Source organism: Anas acuta, chromosome 1, assembly GCF_963932015.1.
Source record: "Anas acuta chromosome 1, bAnaAcu1.1, whole genome shotgun sequence".
NCBI lineage: Eukaryota > Metazoa > Chordata > Aves > Anseriformes > Anatidae > Anas > Anas acuta.
This window is the reverse complement of record NC_088979.1, coordinates 130,628,550-130,645,542: the sequence shown is the minus strand read 5'-3', so window position 1 is coordinate 130,645,542 and position 16,993 is coordinate 130,628,550. Positions and strand designations below refer to the sequence as shown.

General features: G+C 38.5%; 1 protein-coding gene across 2 annotated transcripts; it reads right to left on the bottom strand.

Moving 5' to 3' along the window:
- Positions 1-3,696: 3,696 nt before the first annotated feature.
- Positions 3,697-16,952, bottom strand: FGFR1OP2 (FGFR1 oncogene partner 2). Of its 2 annotated transcripts, none has more exons than XM_068656136.1 (6): positions 16,795-16,952; positions 13,731-13,867; positions 12,430-12,547; positions 11,218-11,360; positions 7,835-7,948; positions 3,697-6,244 (listed from the first exon to the last, which is right to left on the bottom strand). In XM_068656136.1, exons 1-6 carry the CDS (start codon positions 16,796-16,798, stop codon positions 6,107-6,109), a joined length of 654 nt encoding a protein of 217 aa, XP_068512237.1. In that variant the 5' UTR covers positions 16,799-16,952; the 3' UTR covers positions 3,697-6,106. The 2 variants fall into 2 exon arrangements, with proteins under 2 accessions (XP_068512237.1, XP_068512247.1); XM_068656146.1 differs by lacking the exon at positions 16,795-16,952 and adding an exon at positions 16,327-16,708.
- Positions 16,953-16,993: the final 41 nt, after the last annotated feature.

The window sequence follows — 16,993 nt, the reverse complement described above, 5'->3', positions numbered from 1 at the left end:
GGAATTTAAACTTTAGGTATAAACTTTAGGTAGTGAGTTGCCTATAAAGTCAGGTGCTTTGATGTAAGCTGAAGCCTTCTGGATCACAGTGATCTGCCTCCTGCTGCTCCTACTCACCTGTCATCACTGCTTTGGTGAATTTTTGGAGTTTTCTTCCTGCAGTTTTCAAGCAAGCAGTGGCACAACTAGACTGAAGAGCACTGATCTTTTCCAAGAAACATCTTCATTTGTATTATAGTCTTTCCTGTTCTGAAAACAGAAACCTAGCCTGGCTCCGCTGTTCTGTAGAGCACAATACAGATAAGGCAGCTTGCCTATCTGCTTCCCTAAATCTTCAGAAAGCATGGCTCAAAATAGGAGCAAACTGTGCTGTGGTGTACTTTGGATAGGGGAAAGACAAACTTTCCTGTTCCTTAAGCTCTGTGCTTTGGCTTTGATTTGGGAACAGGTTATAGGAGACTATTAGAAGGGACCCGGAAAATAATCATTCCTTCATCTCTGCAGTTATAACCTGCATAAGTGACTTTCCTCATCAGAAAGAACTGTGCTGAAATCTTCCAATGTAATTAGTGCATGCTGCTTGTGCTTAGGAAGAAGAAAATGTGCTGGTTACTGTTCTTAGATCCTTTCAGCAAGGTGATAAAAATATATTGTATATATCAAGTTACAAAGCACCTGAAGCTGTTTTGGGGGGCAAGCTGATGGGTAATGCTAAACCCCGAGATAGAGATTTGTGAGGAAACTTTGGCCTTGCTTAATGTTTTGCCTTCTGGGATGAGAAACGTGACTAGAATGTAAACGCTGTGTACTGCTGGTCTAAAACAAAATCTTGGTCTTGTGAATAGCATCACCTGGCTGGCATTGTCCTGGTACTGTTGAGAGTTCAGTATGTCCTTGCTTACCCTGAGAATGGGTCACTGGATGTGTATTTCCCTGATCTCTGAAGCACTCGGGCATTGCCGAAACTGTCCCAAACAACTGGAGACCAAAACAAAGGACAAAGCAATTCTTAGATTAAAACTCTAAAACCATTTGAGAACCAAACCATTGGCATTGGATTTGGGTAGGAGAGGAGCAGTGCTTTGTGGTTTGCATATTTAGGAGTATGTATGAGTGCTGTGCACTGCTGAGGGAAGAACAGGACCCACAGTCTCTGCTGTGGTCTCCCGTGTCTAATGCAAGATCTGTGCTGTTGCTCTCAGACTGAGCCTTTTTGTCCCCTTACACACCTTTGATATGTAGGCTTTGTTTCAGTTTGTGTTGGAAACAACAAGTCAAAGTAGTGCTTTTGTTCAAGCAGATGCTTGTTGCTGATAATAAATTTTAACTGATTCAGACCTTGTCTACAAACATATAGCTATGGGCAGATAAGAGGTGCTTCCTGCTCGAGTATGCAAGGCATTGTACTTCCATGCATACTAGAAGAAAGCTTCAAAATAGAGCATTAAATTAGCTCACTTGAGGTGGGGGGGAGTTGTGTATGACTTACGTATCTGCTTCGCAGAGCTCAATCTTCCTGAGCTCCTTCAAGTCTGTGTTGTCAAATAAAAAAAAAAAAAGGCACCACACACTTTCCAGTTTTTCCAGCTTACCCTTAGAGTCTTCTGCAGTAACGACTGTCTTCCCAGCTCTTTCTGAGCACATTAGATCAATTTATCCTGAACGCTCTGAAATAACAACGAAAGTCATGTACAAGAAGCAACAAAGCACAGTGCATATCACAGAAGGCAGCTGCTGTTTGCCTAGCTGATAATTTGGGTGATTTGAGCAGTTGCATATAACTAATTTAAAAATTGTCTACTGTGGTCCACAGCATGTTACTGGAAAATCAGAGTCACTGATTACCCTGCGTTCATTGGTGTTTTAAGTTCAAGCCTCCAGCTGAATTTTCAAAAACATAATGTGGGTTTTTTGTTGGTAAAATAGCCATCCTCAAACATTTGGCAGTGGTGGGAGCATTGTAAAGAACTTCTCTTGGTCATTCTGCCATTCTTCTTTAAAAAAAAAAAAAAGTAAAACTAATCCTTAAGGTAATGGGAACATACAACAGTTGTAGTCCTGCTTATTTCCCTTGTGGCAATGTTCCCTAGCTGAAGTCTGAGGAGTGTTGTTAGTGCATACTTCTCAAGACTGAAATTATGAAACATTTATCTCTGTCACGCTGAGCAGTTGTTTAAAGTTTTCTTCTAAATGTCAGCTGAGTTTGCCCTGAATTAGTGATGTTCCCTCCTACAAAGGTGACCATGCAGGCTCCTGAAAGGCATGCTGCTGTATCTGTGTCTTCCAAAGGGAGGTCATCACAGGCAGCATGAACAGCAGTGCAATTTTTCACATCAGTGAAACAGGATGCTTCATTTTGTATTTTGCAGCACCTTTTCATATACAGAAACTAACCAATGCTGTTTAAACTAGTCTATGCTCCTGTTGCATGAAATCCAGTGGCACAGAAGAAAGAAGTGAGATGGGCAAAAGGTGAGGTGAACATGACCTGGAGTGTGACCTGCACACCGCTACCAGGTATGTATGTATGTTATAATACAGCAACATGCTGCATGTAGGTCTCCCAGCACAATATAATGTTCTGGAAGACTAAGTTTAGCAAAAGGTATAATGTCACCATCACGCAGAATCTACTTAATGAACAAAAAAGAAATGCTAACAGGCATATGTCTGTTGGTGCTGGTTTGGGGATTACGCACAGGAGAGAGTGCACAGATTTTCTAGGAGAATGAGATGAAGTTAAAAGGAAGCCCTCTGAGAAGACACCTTCCCTGACATACAGGCAATGATATCTTTTGGACAGCTGCAGATGATCCATTTCCAGTCTATATTTCTTTTTTAATTTAGGGAAATCGCTTTTAAAGCATAATATGCTTACTAATCAAAATTGAAGACTTCCGAAGTCAATTTAAATCTTGTTTTGGATATCTACGGTGGGATCCTAGTAAACATAATTCTGCATGAGAACAGTGATGTTAGCTCTGTAGTTTAATATAATCTCTGAATTTCATGAAATTGTTTAAAAAAAAAAAAGCTAGTTATTTAAAGCTTTATTCATTGTACAGATCAGCCCAACTTAGTTTGAAGCTGAAGTTACCTCAGCTGAAGAGCTGCTATACTTATTCATGGCTTAGCTTGACATTTATTACCTGTCCCTAAACAAGCAATTTATGATATTGAAAGGAAGGTTCTCTTCTGAGAAATCATGAGGAAGTGGAGAAACATTACACTTCCAGCTTGTGAATGTAATCCACTGACATTCTCATTTACATATCAGAGAAAGAAACCCAGAGCTTGAGTAAAATCAAGTGACTTTCTTAATCTTGAAGGAAAAAACTGCCCCATTCCACCTGTACCAAAATGTTCTGATACAAAAATCAAAACCCTGTGGACTGTTTTTTGCTTATTCTTACTGCTTTTCTGTATTAAACAATTCCAGTAGTTCACTTAAAAAATGAGTAACTACCTGCGTGGAGCTGATTGATTGTTAACCATCCATTTTCTCTTGGAAAATGGAACTCTTTTTTTTCCCTGCTATTTGGGAACATGAATAAAAGCACTAGAAATGGGCTTGCCTGCCTTAAAGCATAAATTCATGAGAGAAAAGCAAAATGGTGTCTTTCTTAGATGATACTAACACTGCTTATTTCAGATCCAGTATCTTGCTTTGTGAAAATAATCATGAAAACATCCATATTTATTGTATTTACTTTATTGATAAAATAAGTTTACTGTACAGTACACAATTCTAGCCATAAATTCTTTTCAAGCTATCAGCATTACAAAAATAACAGGTTTGCAATGAAAAATAGTCACTCCACACCATGTGAAGGCTCTTTAAAATCCTAAAGTGATCAGGTCAGGGGAATGGAAGAAGAGATGTATGAAAGGTGAAAACTAGGAGTAGATAAATTAAGTCACTTCTTAAATTACAAAAATAAACACTAATCAAGCATTATTTCACAATAGAGCAACCCTAAAGAACTGCCACAGACTAACAACCCTTCTCTTCTATATACTCTGGAGATTGTATTTGAAAGACAAGCCAGAAGGTCAGCCATGAAACTGCGTTCAGTGTAAAATGGATGTAAGTGCCCTTGATACAAGTCAATGGCTGAAAAGACATGTATAGAAAAAGAACTTAACTGAAACCGAATCTTCTTCCAAGTTTGCAACAACAAAACACACTCCATTGAAACAGATGTTGCTTCTACTAAGTCACCAGCTTGCAAGCTACAGCAGAAATGCAAAATCTAAATGATATAAGCATTGGCAAAGTTTTATAGATAACAGCTGACAACTATATTTTGAGCTTGAGATAAAATGGTCTGAAAAACCCCCACTTCCCCCAAGTTTGGAAAGAGCTAAAACTTTTTTCTTCATGCACATTAATGTCCCCCATATATTCTTAAACCTATAAACATGTTAAGATGCTTTCTGTCTGGAAGGAGAAATAGCAGTTTCCCCAGTTACAAGAAATGCTGTACAATGTTAGAGAGCTTGATTTATCTGCCTGTTCTGAGCTCTTCTTATAACTGCATTTCCTGGTATATGCATTAGCTAATTGAAAACTGGCATTTATTCTCAGCTTGATGCTTTTTCCCCCCACTCCACTTGTTTCTCTTAAGCAGTATGGGAAGGCATTTGACAATACCAGAAGAAAAACATTAGGCTCCCTATAAATTAGTTCACTGGGAACTGAAAGTTCAGTCTTAGACCTTTTGGTGCATTTATCTTGAGACAAGTTGTATTTAAAACTGACACACTGAAAGTGTTTAATTCCTTCTGCACTGTTGCAACTAAAAATGGAATTTGATTAAATAAGGAATTCAACTCATTTTGCTAGGTGAGATATTAAATGGACAAAATACTCAACTGTGCTTGCTGTTTGTAGCTCTTCAATTTCTGTGGTTGAAAGCTTTCACTATGCTTCGAGTCTGTGTTCCAATTAAAGAATACATGAGCATGTTAGACAAAAAGTCACGATACACATCAATATTAGAAATGTTCTTGGTGCTTCGAACAAGAATCCAACATAAGCTGTGCCTTGATCTAGAAGTGCCAGTTAATTTTTATATCTACTGATATTTTAGGATTAAAAGTGAGAAGTCTATTTGTAAATGTGTAATACATTGAAAGTTCCTAGTGAAAACAGATCTTGAATATTTAGTCCTTAGGGGAAAAAAAAAAAAAAGAGGGGGGATGGGAGCAGTAATTATTGATTGCAGACTGCCAAGTCTGCCATACAGCTCCTTCCTTCTTCCCCCAACTACCTTTGTTCTGCTATGGCTTGGGTGCTTTCAGATTGCTATTTCCCAGTTTGGGAAGGCAATCCAAGAAGTAGATGGGACTACTGTGGGACTTGTCTAGTAGATAGAACTCTTCTACAGATAAAGAACTGAGCTTGGTTTTCTCTCTCATAAAGTAAATAGTTAATCCAGAATTATACTGTTTGTATTCCAGAAAGCAAAAAAGAACAGTTCTTTTCATATTTTGAAAATATAATTAAGGATGCATCTCTTAAAAAATCTTTTTAATTTAAGAAAACTGAACAAAGGCAAAAGCATTGCTTATGTTTAAACTGGCGGGATACCCTGTGGCAAAGTAACAGAAATGTTTAAGTTTTATGGTGCCTACTCACCCTTTCCATTAAACAGGCTTGTTGCAAAATTCCAGATTTCAAAAAATTTAAAAGGAAAAATGCAATATGGATTGTGCACAAAGCATACTCAGTTATGCTGTGATGAGACATTAAATTGTCTTTATTGTATAGTAGGTGCATTGAAGTTTTGTATATGCAGTAATTTATATAAACTATGTGAAATCATGTCTTATTTGCAAAATAACTTCATATAAAAATAATTCCTAATTTGGTAAGTGCATTAATCCATTTCCTACTGAAGTTAGATCTATGGCAATTAATCTGTCATTAAGGTTTTTATAGAATACCCCTTTGAATGTATTTCACATGGTAAAAAAGCCACTAAACTGAAGTTCAAGACACATTATCTTGCTGGTGCCCTATTCAGTAACAAGTGCTTGACAAGTGACCCCTGATACTCCATTTGTAAAGTGTGCAATTAAAGCTTGTTGACTTCTATAGTCTTTAGCTTTTCCTCAGGCTCAAATCACTGCTTGTTACTAATCCTGAAAGAGATGTACTCTCTGATGCATCTTCTTTCTTGAGGTTCAGGAATGATTCTCTAGTTATCTGAAGAATTTCTCTCAAGCCTTTGTTTTCTTGCTATAACCAGAGGGAAAAAAAGACATTATAGAACTCCAGAAAGAAGGAAGTCAGGATAACTATATTAATAATCTCCCTTTCCAAATGTGTATAAGGATTAAAATATCAACTTGTAGGTAGTGTCATGTTACCTTCTAAAACTAGGAAGAGTAGGTCTGACCCATATGTATGCTCTTTTGAACAGGCATTAAACGTCAAATTAAAGCTCAAACCACACAGTGTAAGAAAAGGATAATTAAATGCAAATGTTGCATTTCAAAAAAAGCCTACTTTCCATGAACTCTGTTCCATAATAAACTCTTATTAGCACTTAGTCAAAATGCAATAGCACTGACCCTGTAATGATAAGAAACCCTGAAGTCTTCCAAAAGCATGAGGTTTTAGATGTTATATAAAACAAATTAAAAATAAGACCTTAAAAATCTTGTGTTTGTGCATATCTACTTGCAGCCTAGTTTCTTACTAGTATGAAGTTGTATTTCACTCAGTTGTATTTACACTCAGTCTTAATAATTAAGTCAGTATGTAAAAGTCAGTATATAAATCACTACTTCCAGAGATGGAATGGTACTTAACAGTCCACCCAACAATGGTAGTGCAACAAAATAGTAGTGTGACTGAGTGATACAGTAACTCAATAACAGTGATAATGTTTACTCTGTTGCTCTAATGGATGAGCTTCAGTTATACTCAAAACAATAGGACCAAAAATATTTGGTCCTAAAACTGTCTGACCAAAAACATTTTACAAAAAAACAGACTATACTGAAAATGCAGCATGCAAAGCAACCTGTTTCACGTGCAAGATTCCTATAGAGCTACAAACAGAAAGAAAAGAACCCTTTACAGAACAGTCTAGACTTTAAAAGTGATTTGTATATAATTGGTAGCAACACTGCAAATACTGTACCCAGTTCCCTGCTTATTAATGATGTATAACATAGTTCTACAATGTCTTACAAGAAAGCAGCCAGGAAAAGCCAAGGAGGAAATAATATGATTTTCTAATCTTCCTGAGTATTAATCAGATGACCAGAGTAAGAGAAACAAATCCCAGAAGTTACTGATTTAGACAGGTAATTTTAATGCAGCTACTGGGAGAATACAGAAAGTTATTTGCTTAGTAGTTTTGGAAAGATGGTACCATAGTGAAGGCTAGCCTAATGTTAGGTATGGCTCCCCTAAAGCTTTGATACACGTATTGAACATATTCTTATGCCTAACCTAATTATCTGAATCAGTCAAGTATTTGCATAAAACTGTCTTTTTTCTGCCCTCTAATATTGGCATTAAGTACAGGAGACAATACTCAAGCCCTAAATACTGAAAGACTGTCCAAGACTTCTGTACAGATAGAACTGTAGGGTCAGAATGAAATGTGTGATTTAGAGATCTGGAATACATATTAAAGCTTGCATGAACATACGAGGTAGCAGTAGCCTGTTCCCCTAACTCTCCAAATAAGCAAGTTTCCCTGTATCGAGGTCTGTACCCTGAATTCTTTGAGGTGTTACAGTCACCTCTAAGTATTTAATGTGGGGGGAAGGAGAAATCATTATTGTGCCATTGTTGTTTGGATTTCATACTTACTTCAAGCTGAATGATACGTTCCTGCTCTTTACAGCCGTGCTTTTCATCAATTTCAATTGCTTTTCTCATTACTGCTGCCATTTCTGTAATTTGGTCCACATGCACTTGTAGTTCCTAAGCCATATAAATAATACGACACTTTTAGTAATCTATTTACTGCATTATTAAAAATAAGCAAAGCATTAAATGTGCATTTTAACTGCTCTGACACTTAATAAAAATATGAACGCAGACCTAGCTTTGTGAAAGAAGTTCTAATTCTGCAGCATGAAGGGCTACTGCAGTCCTGTTCATTTAAATCTGTTCCCTCTTGAGAGTTTTATAAAAGAAAATATGCTTAAATGACTATACCCTTGGCAACTTCCATGCCTTCGAGATGGCTACAGGTTAGCCATGCGCTTGTTCTGGCAAGAATCTCTGGTGTTGCAGGAGATGTGTATCATTGTGGATATGCAGAAAGACCAACTTCACTTAACAACAGCAGCATACGCGACATTCCTTCCACCTATGTGAAAGCTGGTCCCAAGCCTGGTTCAGCCAGTACCAGCCTGTGGGTAGGCATTTGTCTCTTAAAAAGAGCAGGCAAAGTAGTCATCCTTATTACTACATCATATACTAGGAAACTCAGATCTGTCCTTAGCTCTTACCTAAGGTACTTCTGCTCAAATTCAATTTCAGCTGATCTGGGATTTGGACTCCAGAGGTCCATGCCCTTGCTGAACTGTAAGAAATGGGCTTGTATCCTGATTGACCTCTTTGTGTCTGTGAATTAACACTGGCAGGGCACTTTCCCATTGTAAAGAACTACTGCATCTTACTCAGAGTCAAGTAGAGGAAAAAAGTACAATAGTTCTGTTTATAATCTTTTTCCACTGTTGATGGTGATAGGAGCCATTAACACAGGCATAACAGCCTTTGCAAACAAACTTAAATTTTAGATAATTTTCCTTGTTTGCAGAGAACTGATATCTAACCTACTGACTTTGTTGACTTGGGTGATGTTTTACTTTCTCCCTGGCCAACATACCAACAGGAAATGCTTAAAGGGTCCCTACCTACTTCTCCTGTACATCTAGAGAAAATACCTTTGGCATTCACTGCTGTTCAGTTAAGCTAAATGTTGTAATGCTGTTTCCAAAGACCTTATTTTCATTCCTTTCCTCTACTTGTTTCTTATTCCAAATCTACTAACAGCCTTTTCATGTCTGGTCTGACCTTTGCAAAATTCACAACAGTTACTATTACCAGGGAAGTAGGACTGAAAACTGCTGTGTATACCTAAAAACAGGATGGATTAAATCCCACCTTTACATTATAAATTTGACTGGAGGTCCACACAGCTAGCAGATGATCAGCTTGCCCTTCAGCTATCAGAAACAACTATAAAAAAAAAATTCTTGGAATTGTAGAGTGTCTGACCAAAGCAAGCATACTTCATTAAAAATGAACATCAGCCCCTTCCACCCTTCTCTGCTGTTCCAGCTGCCAAAGCTGTGGTTTAGCTGTTCATTCAGTGTTCACTTGCAGCATGCATGTGAGGGGAAGGGGGGGGGAGGAGAGAAGGACCTTGCTGTACATCTTTATTTTCTTCTCAATTTCCAATGAGGGTGAATGTATAGAACATTTTTTTCAACAAAAGTTGCTTTTCAGTATATGTTTTTTAAGAATAAGTTTTGGCTTGAAAGGAAGCTGCAGTCAGTAGTAAAAGAATGAGCTGGCAAATCCTTCCTGGAGAAGGATTAGGAAGGAGTTAGTGGCTTTTACATACACTGCTGTCCTCCCTGCTTCCCCTTTGGCTAGTTGATGTGGCCTCTCAATCAGTATGAGCTAGAGCTTGTTTCAAAGTTACTAACTGGAGACCAGATGCTAACACAAAACTGTAAAGCTCTCCTCTGGAAGCCAAATGTGTACAAGTTAGATGCTGTAAGAGCAAACAACGCAACATAGGAGTTTCTTTATGAACATAGCTTCAAACATCTATAAACATTTATATTTCCTCTTTTATTTTGCATGTTAGTCTCTCTCTTCACAGAAAACAAACACACAATTCCAGTCCTCATTTCAGTTGAGCAAATTCAAACAGCACAGTTTGTGCAGGGTCTTTACTAGTGACACAAACTTTTCTCATGCACATAAGACTGCTAAAAAATATTTTTCTATTTAAAGGAGGTGCTTGCTGATCTGCAGAAATTAGTGAGTTAAATAATATTTTGCAAGTAGGTACTGAAGTTAATAGCTGCCACTTGACAGAACAGTGTTTACTGGTAACATTGAAATTCATTCCTTAGGTATTATGGATATTTTAGGTAATATGAAAAGCAGCATTTAAAGACTGTTTCAAGATTGTTCAATCTTACTGAATGAGAAGACCGATTAGAAGCATAAATAATGAAATTCCAGAAATCCTAAGTGTCAGGAAAGAGTAATAAATCCTCTGTATCAGGCATTGTTGTGGGGTCAGATTTAACCAAAATGTTGAAGCATAAATTTCCTGCTTAAATATATATATATATATAAACACATATACAAATGTTTTTTGTTTTTTTTTTTTTTACTTCTCATCTGGTAAATTCACAATAATTTAAGTAGTCCTATTGATTTTGGTGGAGCTAACTACATGGGCATGCTTCTGTAAAGAGATAAGAAGATCAAAATCCTAAACTGTTCTCACAGTATGCTGACCCAAGCTCTGCCTTTCAGACTTAGTTTGTTGAGGTTAAAGGTAATCAAACATTTAGAACTATTGTTTGTCTATGCAGTTGTAGTGCTGATGATTATATTTAAAATGAAAACCTTTGCTAAAAAGCTTCAGTTTAGATTTGTTAGTGATCTAGAATCACAAATTTTCCTGACAAAATACATAGAAAGCCTAAACTATATATTAAAAAATAATATAATTATTAAAAAACTAATAAAAGCTCTTTTGAGTCTTGGATTTTTAATTTGCTAGACATTTAGCGGAAAAAAGTGTGAAAATTAAGTTTTTAAAACTTATTCCCCCCCCTCCCCCATTCTCTCCAGTAAGCACAGGTTTACTAATTATTTGTTGGATTCACAAGCCTAAGTTAAATACAGTCTAAAAATCTCAATATTACTGAGATCTATTGGTATCTGCAACTGTAACAGATCGGTTGACTTAAAGACCTAAGCAAAACATAAGTACATTAAGTAGATACACTAATGAAGTACTACCTGATAAAAGCTTACATAAATCAGCAGCTGGTAAGGCTAACCTATTAGGCTGATCAAGTTTCCTGTTTGTATTACCTGGCCTGTAAAAGTTAGAACTTGTTAGTACAATGATATAAAAACTGAGGCAACATAACCTTTGAATTGATCCATTACAAAAAAAAAAAAAAAAAAAAGCCCAATGAAGTTATTACCTTGGAATGTTGCTCTTTTAACTTCACTATTATACTTGGATCGTCCTTTTTGCTTGCCATAAGCAACCTAAACATTTGTTCTCTGTATTTGCTCATTATGAGTTCCAAAGCAGACTGATGTTCTTCAAGAGACGTGCGTAGTTCTACCAATGGAATTTTAAAATTCAATTAGTTTAACAGAGGAGTGAAACAAAATGCAAAAATACTTCAGCCTGAGAAAACAGACTGTCCTGTCCTGATGCATCACGTCTCCTTCCACCACAAAACCTCCATAGTCTCTGCAAACTTCTTCAGTGGTGACTGCCCAGGAAAATTCTTTTTCAGTCAGAAACAGTCTTATTGGTTGATTTGACTTCAGTCCCTTTAGCTGACGTAAACCATCCTAAGAGTAGCTGAGGAGTTTTACTATAGAGGGTAGAATCAGCCCTGTACATTAATTGGAAAGAAGTTTACATATCTGTTTTAATTTGCAGCTTGGTAAAATACAAATTTTAAAAATGCCCATGTTCAAAATATACTAAGTCTGACTTAGATTAAAAGTACTAAACAGTTCAGGGCTACCTCAGCTAAAATTTTCCAAAGCAGAACTTCTTATGAAGCAAGCTCAAAGACAACAAGAAAAACAGAAAATAGTGCTTTGAGGCCAATTTTGTTCCCCATTTTTTTTTTGTGCTTCACAAAAGGACAAATAATTCCTGAGATAAGACAAGATCCATACAAGTTGAGATCATTGACTCAAGATCATTGCACAATATTTTAGAGTGCCCATGGAATTCCAGGAAGAATGGTATGCTCCTAGTGTATGGAATGCAGAAGGAATTATACTAGTGTACTTATACCTTAAGTTTTCCTGACAGCTCCTGATTTATTTATTTTTTTTAATTATTTATTTTTTAAGGAATGGAAACACATTTCCATATAGATACTAACATTGTAGAAACTTAGAAACTGTAATTGTATCTCCTTATACTCAACATTAGATAAGGACTGAAACGACTGCTTTCCACAATTGTTTTTTTAAATCCTGGTCCCAGTGGTGGGACATCTGGACTCCATATTTGATTATATTATGATCAGTTAAACTGACAAGTTGAACTTAGAAGAAAATATTTCTCCTATAAAAAAATTTTTGTGGACTTGATCAATGATGAAAATCTCACTGATTAGACAGGTGCAGGCTCAAACTTGAATAGGATAGTATATTAGTCTTACCTTTATTCTCCTGTTGCAATTCCCTAATCTGTCTGTTTTCTTGTTGGATACCCATCACTAATGTAGACCGAGGACGATGTCTTGCTACTTCATTGAGCTCCTGAATTTCCTCTTGGTACTAGTTATTTAAAAAAAAAAGTCAGCAAGTCACTAAGAACCAGTTATAAAATGTCAGTGAAAGTCTGTAACCAACAAAATACATGCTTGTTTTTAATTAATTATATAAAACAGACAAAACCACATCTGGCAGTACTGCCAATGTACTTACTACCCTTTAGAAACACTTGCTTTAAAACTTGCTTTAATTTTTTTTTAAATCAAAAAATTTGATACCTCAGAGCTGTGTAGTGGGCATGACCTGCAGTTAGTGCAGGTCAAGTTTGCCATCAGGTCATTAGAACAGATACACAGGTGGTAAAGAAAAGCCATGAGGTCCTGACCTCTGCAGCTTCCCAATTCCCTAAAGCATGCGTATGAGCACAAGTCACACGGACCTAAATGAACAAATCCTGACTCTCAGCAAGTGGGTAGATTTAATACTCACTCCTAAGCTATGAAGCCTCTGCATGACTAGTTTTGCAGGGATAAAGCATATAGAATCACATTCTTGCAATGATTTTGGACAGAAGGGACCTTAGAGATCATCTAGTTCCAACCCCGATATGCAGGTGCAGGGTTTTATTATTTTACAGGCTCATTAACGTGGATTGAAATTGAAATGACAGGCTGAACTTCCAAATGGAAAGACAGCAGACACCTTTATGTTTTTCGCAAAGCTCTCTAGTGAAAGTCACACTCGACCTAATTATATCCCTCAGACAGCTTAACATCAGAATGGAAATAATAGCAAATATGCCCAAAAGGCTGACTTAAAAGAAAAGGAGACAGTGAAAAGATGGAAATATTCTGAACAGAAGGACCTATGACAGACCTCTGTATGATTAAATCTACATGTTTGAATCAATAAAACAGGTGGTATTTCACAGAAGAGCAAAACACGAGTTACCACACAATGGTTTGTAGGATACTAACCCCATTCCTACCAGTGCTCTTCACATAAACACTATTTTTCAATATTTAAGCTAGAGTAGCAAGCAAAACTTCTTTGCAGGATCACACGAAATTTATAAGCTATCTATTTTTCGATGACAGTCGCACCCACAACAGGAATACTTAGTATGGTATTTAAAGAATAACAAATTACAATACTGATTCTGTATTGCACAGTATCACACAAAAATGTCTTAAGGAATGTGTTTCCAAGCTGATTTTAATGGAGTAAACAAAGAAGAAAAACAAACCTGTTTCATTGCTTCAACCCTCTTGTTAAGAGCTGTAGTCTGTTCGATAAGAGCTTCTGCAGCATTGTCATGTTCCCTTAGCCGTTCCACCAGTGCTTTCGCATCTGCTAAGGCTTTCTCAATTGTGCAACTCATTTCTAAAGGTTAGAAATGGATTATTTTCACACTATTGCCTGTTTTAGAGAGAACCGCTGTGTGAGATATATTTTCTAAGTTTGAAGCAGCTGAATACAACCTTCCCCTCTTCCTCGAACAGCCATAATTGACATTTTAGACCTATGTTGTCTTCAAGGAGTAGGAAAAAATCATATACCTTAAAAATTCTGTTTGCTTTTCCTTCTTTTTAATTGCTGTTCAGACCATGGATTACAGCTAGGAAGTGAAAGTAAATCATGTGTCATGAAGAGAGTACTTGATATTTGCAAAGTATTTGATATTTGAGAAGTATAGATCCAACACAAAAGAGAATGCCAAAGGACTATACATGTAGTAGGCTTGAATACTTTGATGAATTAAGTCAGCAGAGAAAGGGAAGAGCTAAAACTGATAGCATAGAGAAAATTACTGTGGGAAAATTCCAACACCCAAAGGCTTGTGTTTTCTTCATGTATAAAAATGAACACAAGAATCATTGCATGGAATGAAGTTGTAAAATACGTCATTTTCAACAGGATAGAGCAAGAGAGCAACTTGGCCAAGAGAATGAACCGACAGCATAGTTAAAATACCAGCCTTCTAATTGCAGTAGCTGTTAGCAGAAATTACCTAAACTTGCAAAATGCTTACACATGCTAGCATTTTCAACGCACTTTACACTCATTTTCTTGGACTTATTCTTGATAGATTACATGTCAAGACTCAGACTCTTCATTCTTCAAGTTTTTGTTTTAAGAAATCTTGTGTGTTTTCTACTGAAAAGAAAATCTATTTCAACTCCTTGAGAAGTTCTTCAGCAATAAGACACTAATGATAGAGGCTTATTAAAGACACGCGCCTTATTAATGTAAAGCTTGATATTTTTTTCAGGAAATTTTCTGTGAGAATCTATTTCTTAGCTGGGACATTTGCTGAAGGAGAGATTTTTGCAAGCATAAAATGTCAGTGAACAACTGAGATACAGGGCAAAAAAAACTTGCTTCAGATTGGTTTTCTGACTTAGGCTCCTTTACAAATCATAGCATAGGATCTTTAGCCAAATTGAAAGAAATCTTCATGTTTTCCCCAACTGACCTTTTCCCACTGCCCATGTAGGTAGCAGAAAAAAGGATATTTCCAATACAGGAAATTTCACCATTACCCTCAAAGATTTACAAGCGTATCAAGGACATCCCATCTACATGCACCGAGATGTGGGGGGAAACTAATGTCCTCTCTGAAGAGCCTATGTGCACCCCTGACCTTTCTTCAAAGCCTAACCTCCCCAGATATTTTAATTTGGTAATTTCGTTAATTGTTCCCTCTACTCTGAGGAACATACGTAGCAGAAAAGCATTTTGTTTACTTTTGCTATGCAGAAGGGTCCCAGAAAGGTTGAGTCTTGCTTCCTGACAGAGAAGCTTGAGTAAGCAAGCTTCATGTATGCACGGTGCACAACCATTTTAAACTTTTTTTCTGCAAATTGTGTGTTACCAAAAGCATCACCATTTGGTACATACAGATTTTCTATAAATATCCACAATGTGAATTCCTTAATATTTATCAACTCAAGTTTTCATTTTAACTTCCATATTTATGTACTTGATGTATCAAGTCAAGTCCTTCAGTAAACTAGTGCGTTATCACAGGCAGTTAATATATTCACTTGGGTTTGGCAGTTTGAGCTCTTTTTCATATTGTGTAGAAAGGAATCATATTGTGTTGCTTTTAAGGATCTGCTCTGCTTGCGCCTTATTTCTCCTTCAATTTTGGTCTCATGTTCTTGCTGGGCTACAAAGTCCTACACACAAAACCTGACCTTCCATGATAGCTGACTAAACCGTTACAGACATTGATTTAATCAGATCCATATTACAAGAGAATTTGAAGGGCAGTCTTTAGCGCTATTCACAGGCCACAAATTCTCCAGCCATCACAACCAAAGCCTCTCAGACCTCTCTGTGATCTGGGAACACATTTTGCATTGACTACAATGTAGCTAACACCTCGGATAATTTGCATCACTGCCATTTTTTAAGCAAGGTGTGTGTTCATCCTTCTTTGCGCTTTGACACAAGACAAAAAGAAACCCCCTTCTTGCAAAGCTGTTTCCGTTCCTTCTCTCAGCAGATGAGCCGGGGCAGACACGTGTGGAACGAGGCCGCACAAACTGGGCAGCAGCCACCTGCCCTCCCAGCGCTGAAGGTGAAGCGGGCCTCAAGCTACATCCTGTTTTTGTGCAGGATACATGCCTCAGGAAGGAGGCTCGTTATTTGCATCATTGTAATCACAGCCCCAAACGTTGGCTAGGCTTCCTCTGGGTGAGGCACCGGCCCTGACCTGTGGCATTTACAGTTCTCTCCTCTTGCCCACTGGCTGCCGATCACCAGGCAGAACGGTTGTCTTATCCTAAAAGATATCTCCGTACGTGAGTTAACCCGAGCGTTTAGAAATTAAATACCAGTGAACCAAAGACGTTCGGCGCAGGGCAGTTCCCGTGCATCCCTTTGCTCGCAGGCAGGCTGCTAGTGGCGGTGACACCCTGGGCTGCCCCCGCAGGGCTGTGGGGCTGCAGGTGACCGACACGGCCCGGCCGCCACCACGGGCTCGCTCCCCGTCACTTCCTGCCCTTTGCTAATTGCTCCCCCTACCTAATTGGGCAGCACGATAACCAACCCAAAACAAAGACTCCCGCCCAGCCCAGCCTCCCCTGGGCTTTGCGTCCAAATCCGCCTCGGGGCGGCCTCACCGACCTGCTAGGTTTACAGCAGTCGGGACTATCGCGACACCCGCCGCCTGTCGCGAGACGGCAGGCACACGAAAGCTGACAGAAGCTCCCTCCCATCTCCCCGGACCCCTCTCCGTTTGCCTGCCTCCCCCCACACCCTGCCTCCCCCCACACCCTGCCGCCCCGCTCCGCTCCGCTCACTCATGGCCACCGGCTCCAGCGGCGCCCCGGGGCAGGTGTTAGGGCCCCGCTGCCCGCCCCGCTCTCAAATGGCGGCGGGCGGCTGCGGGGCGGCGCCGCGCCGTGACGGGGACGCGGACGCGGGCGGGGCCTCGCTCCCCCCCCCCACCTCTCGCGAGAACTCCGCCTCCCGTCTCCCCTCCTCGGCTCGCTATTGGCT

What these genes read in the sequence shown, in the direction of transcription:
- FGFR1OP2 (XM_068656136.1), bottom strand. An exon ending in ATTGCAACAGGAGAATAAAG is followed by an intron (nt 11,361 to 12,429) that starts GTAAGACTAATA and finishes TTCCATTGGTAG; the next exon opens with AACTACGCACGTCTCTTGAA. An exon ending in TAAAAGAGCAACATTCCAAG is followed by an intron (nt 7,949 to 11,217) that starts GTAATAACTTCA and finishes TATATGGCTTAG; the next exon opens with GAACTACAAGTGCATGTGGA.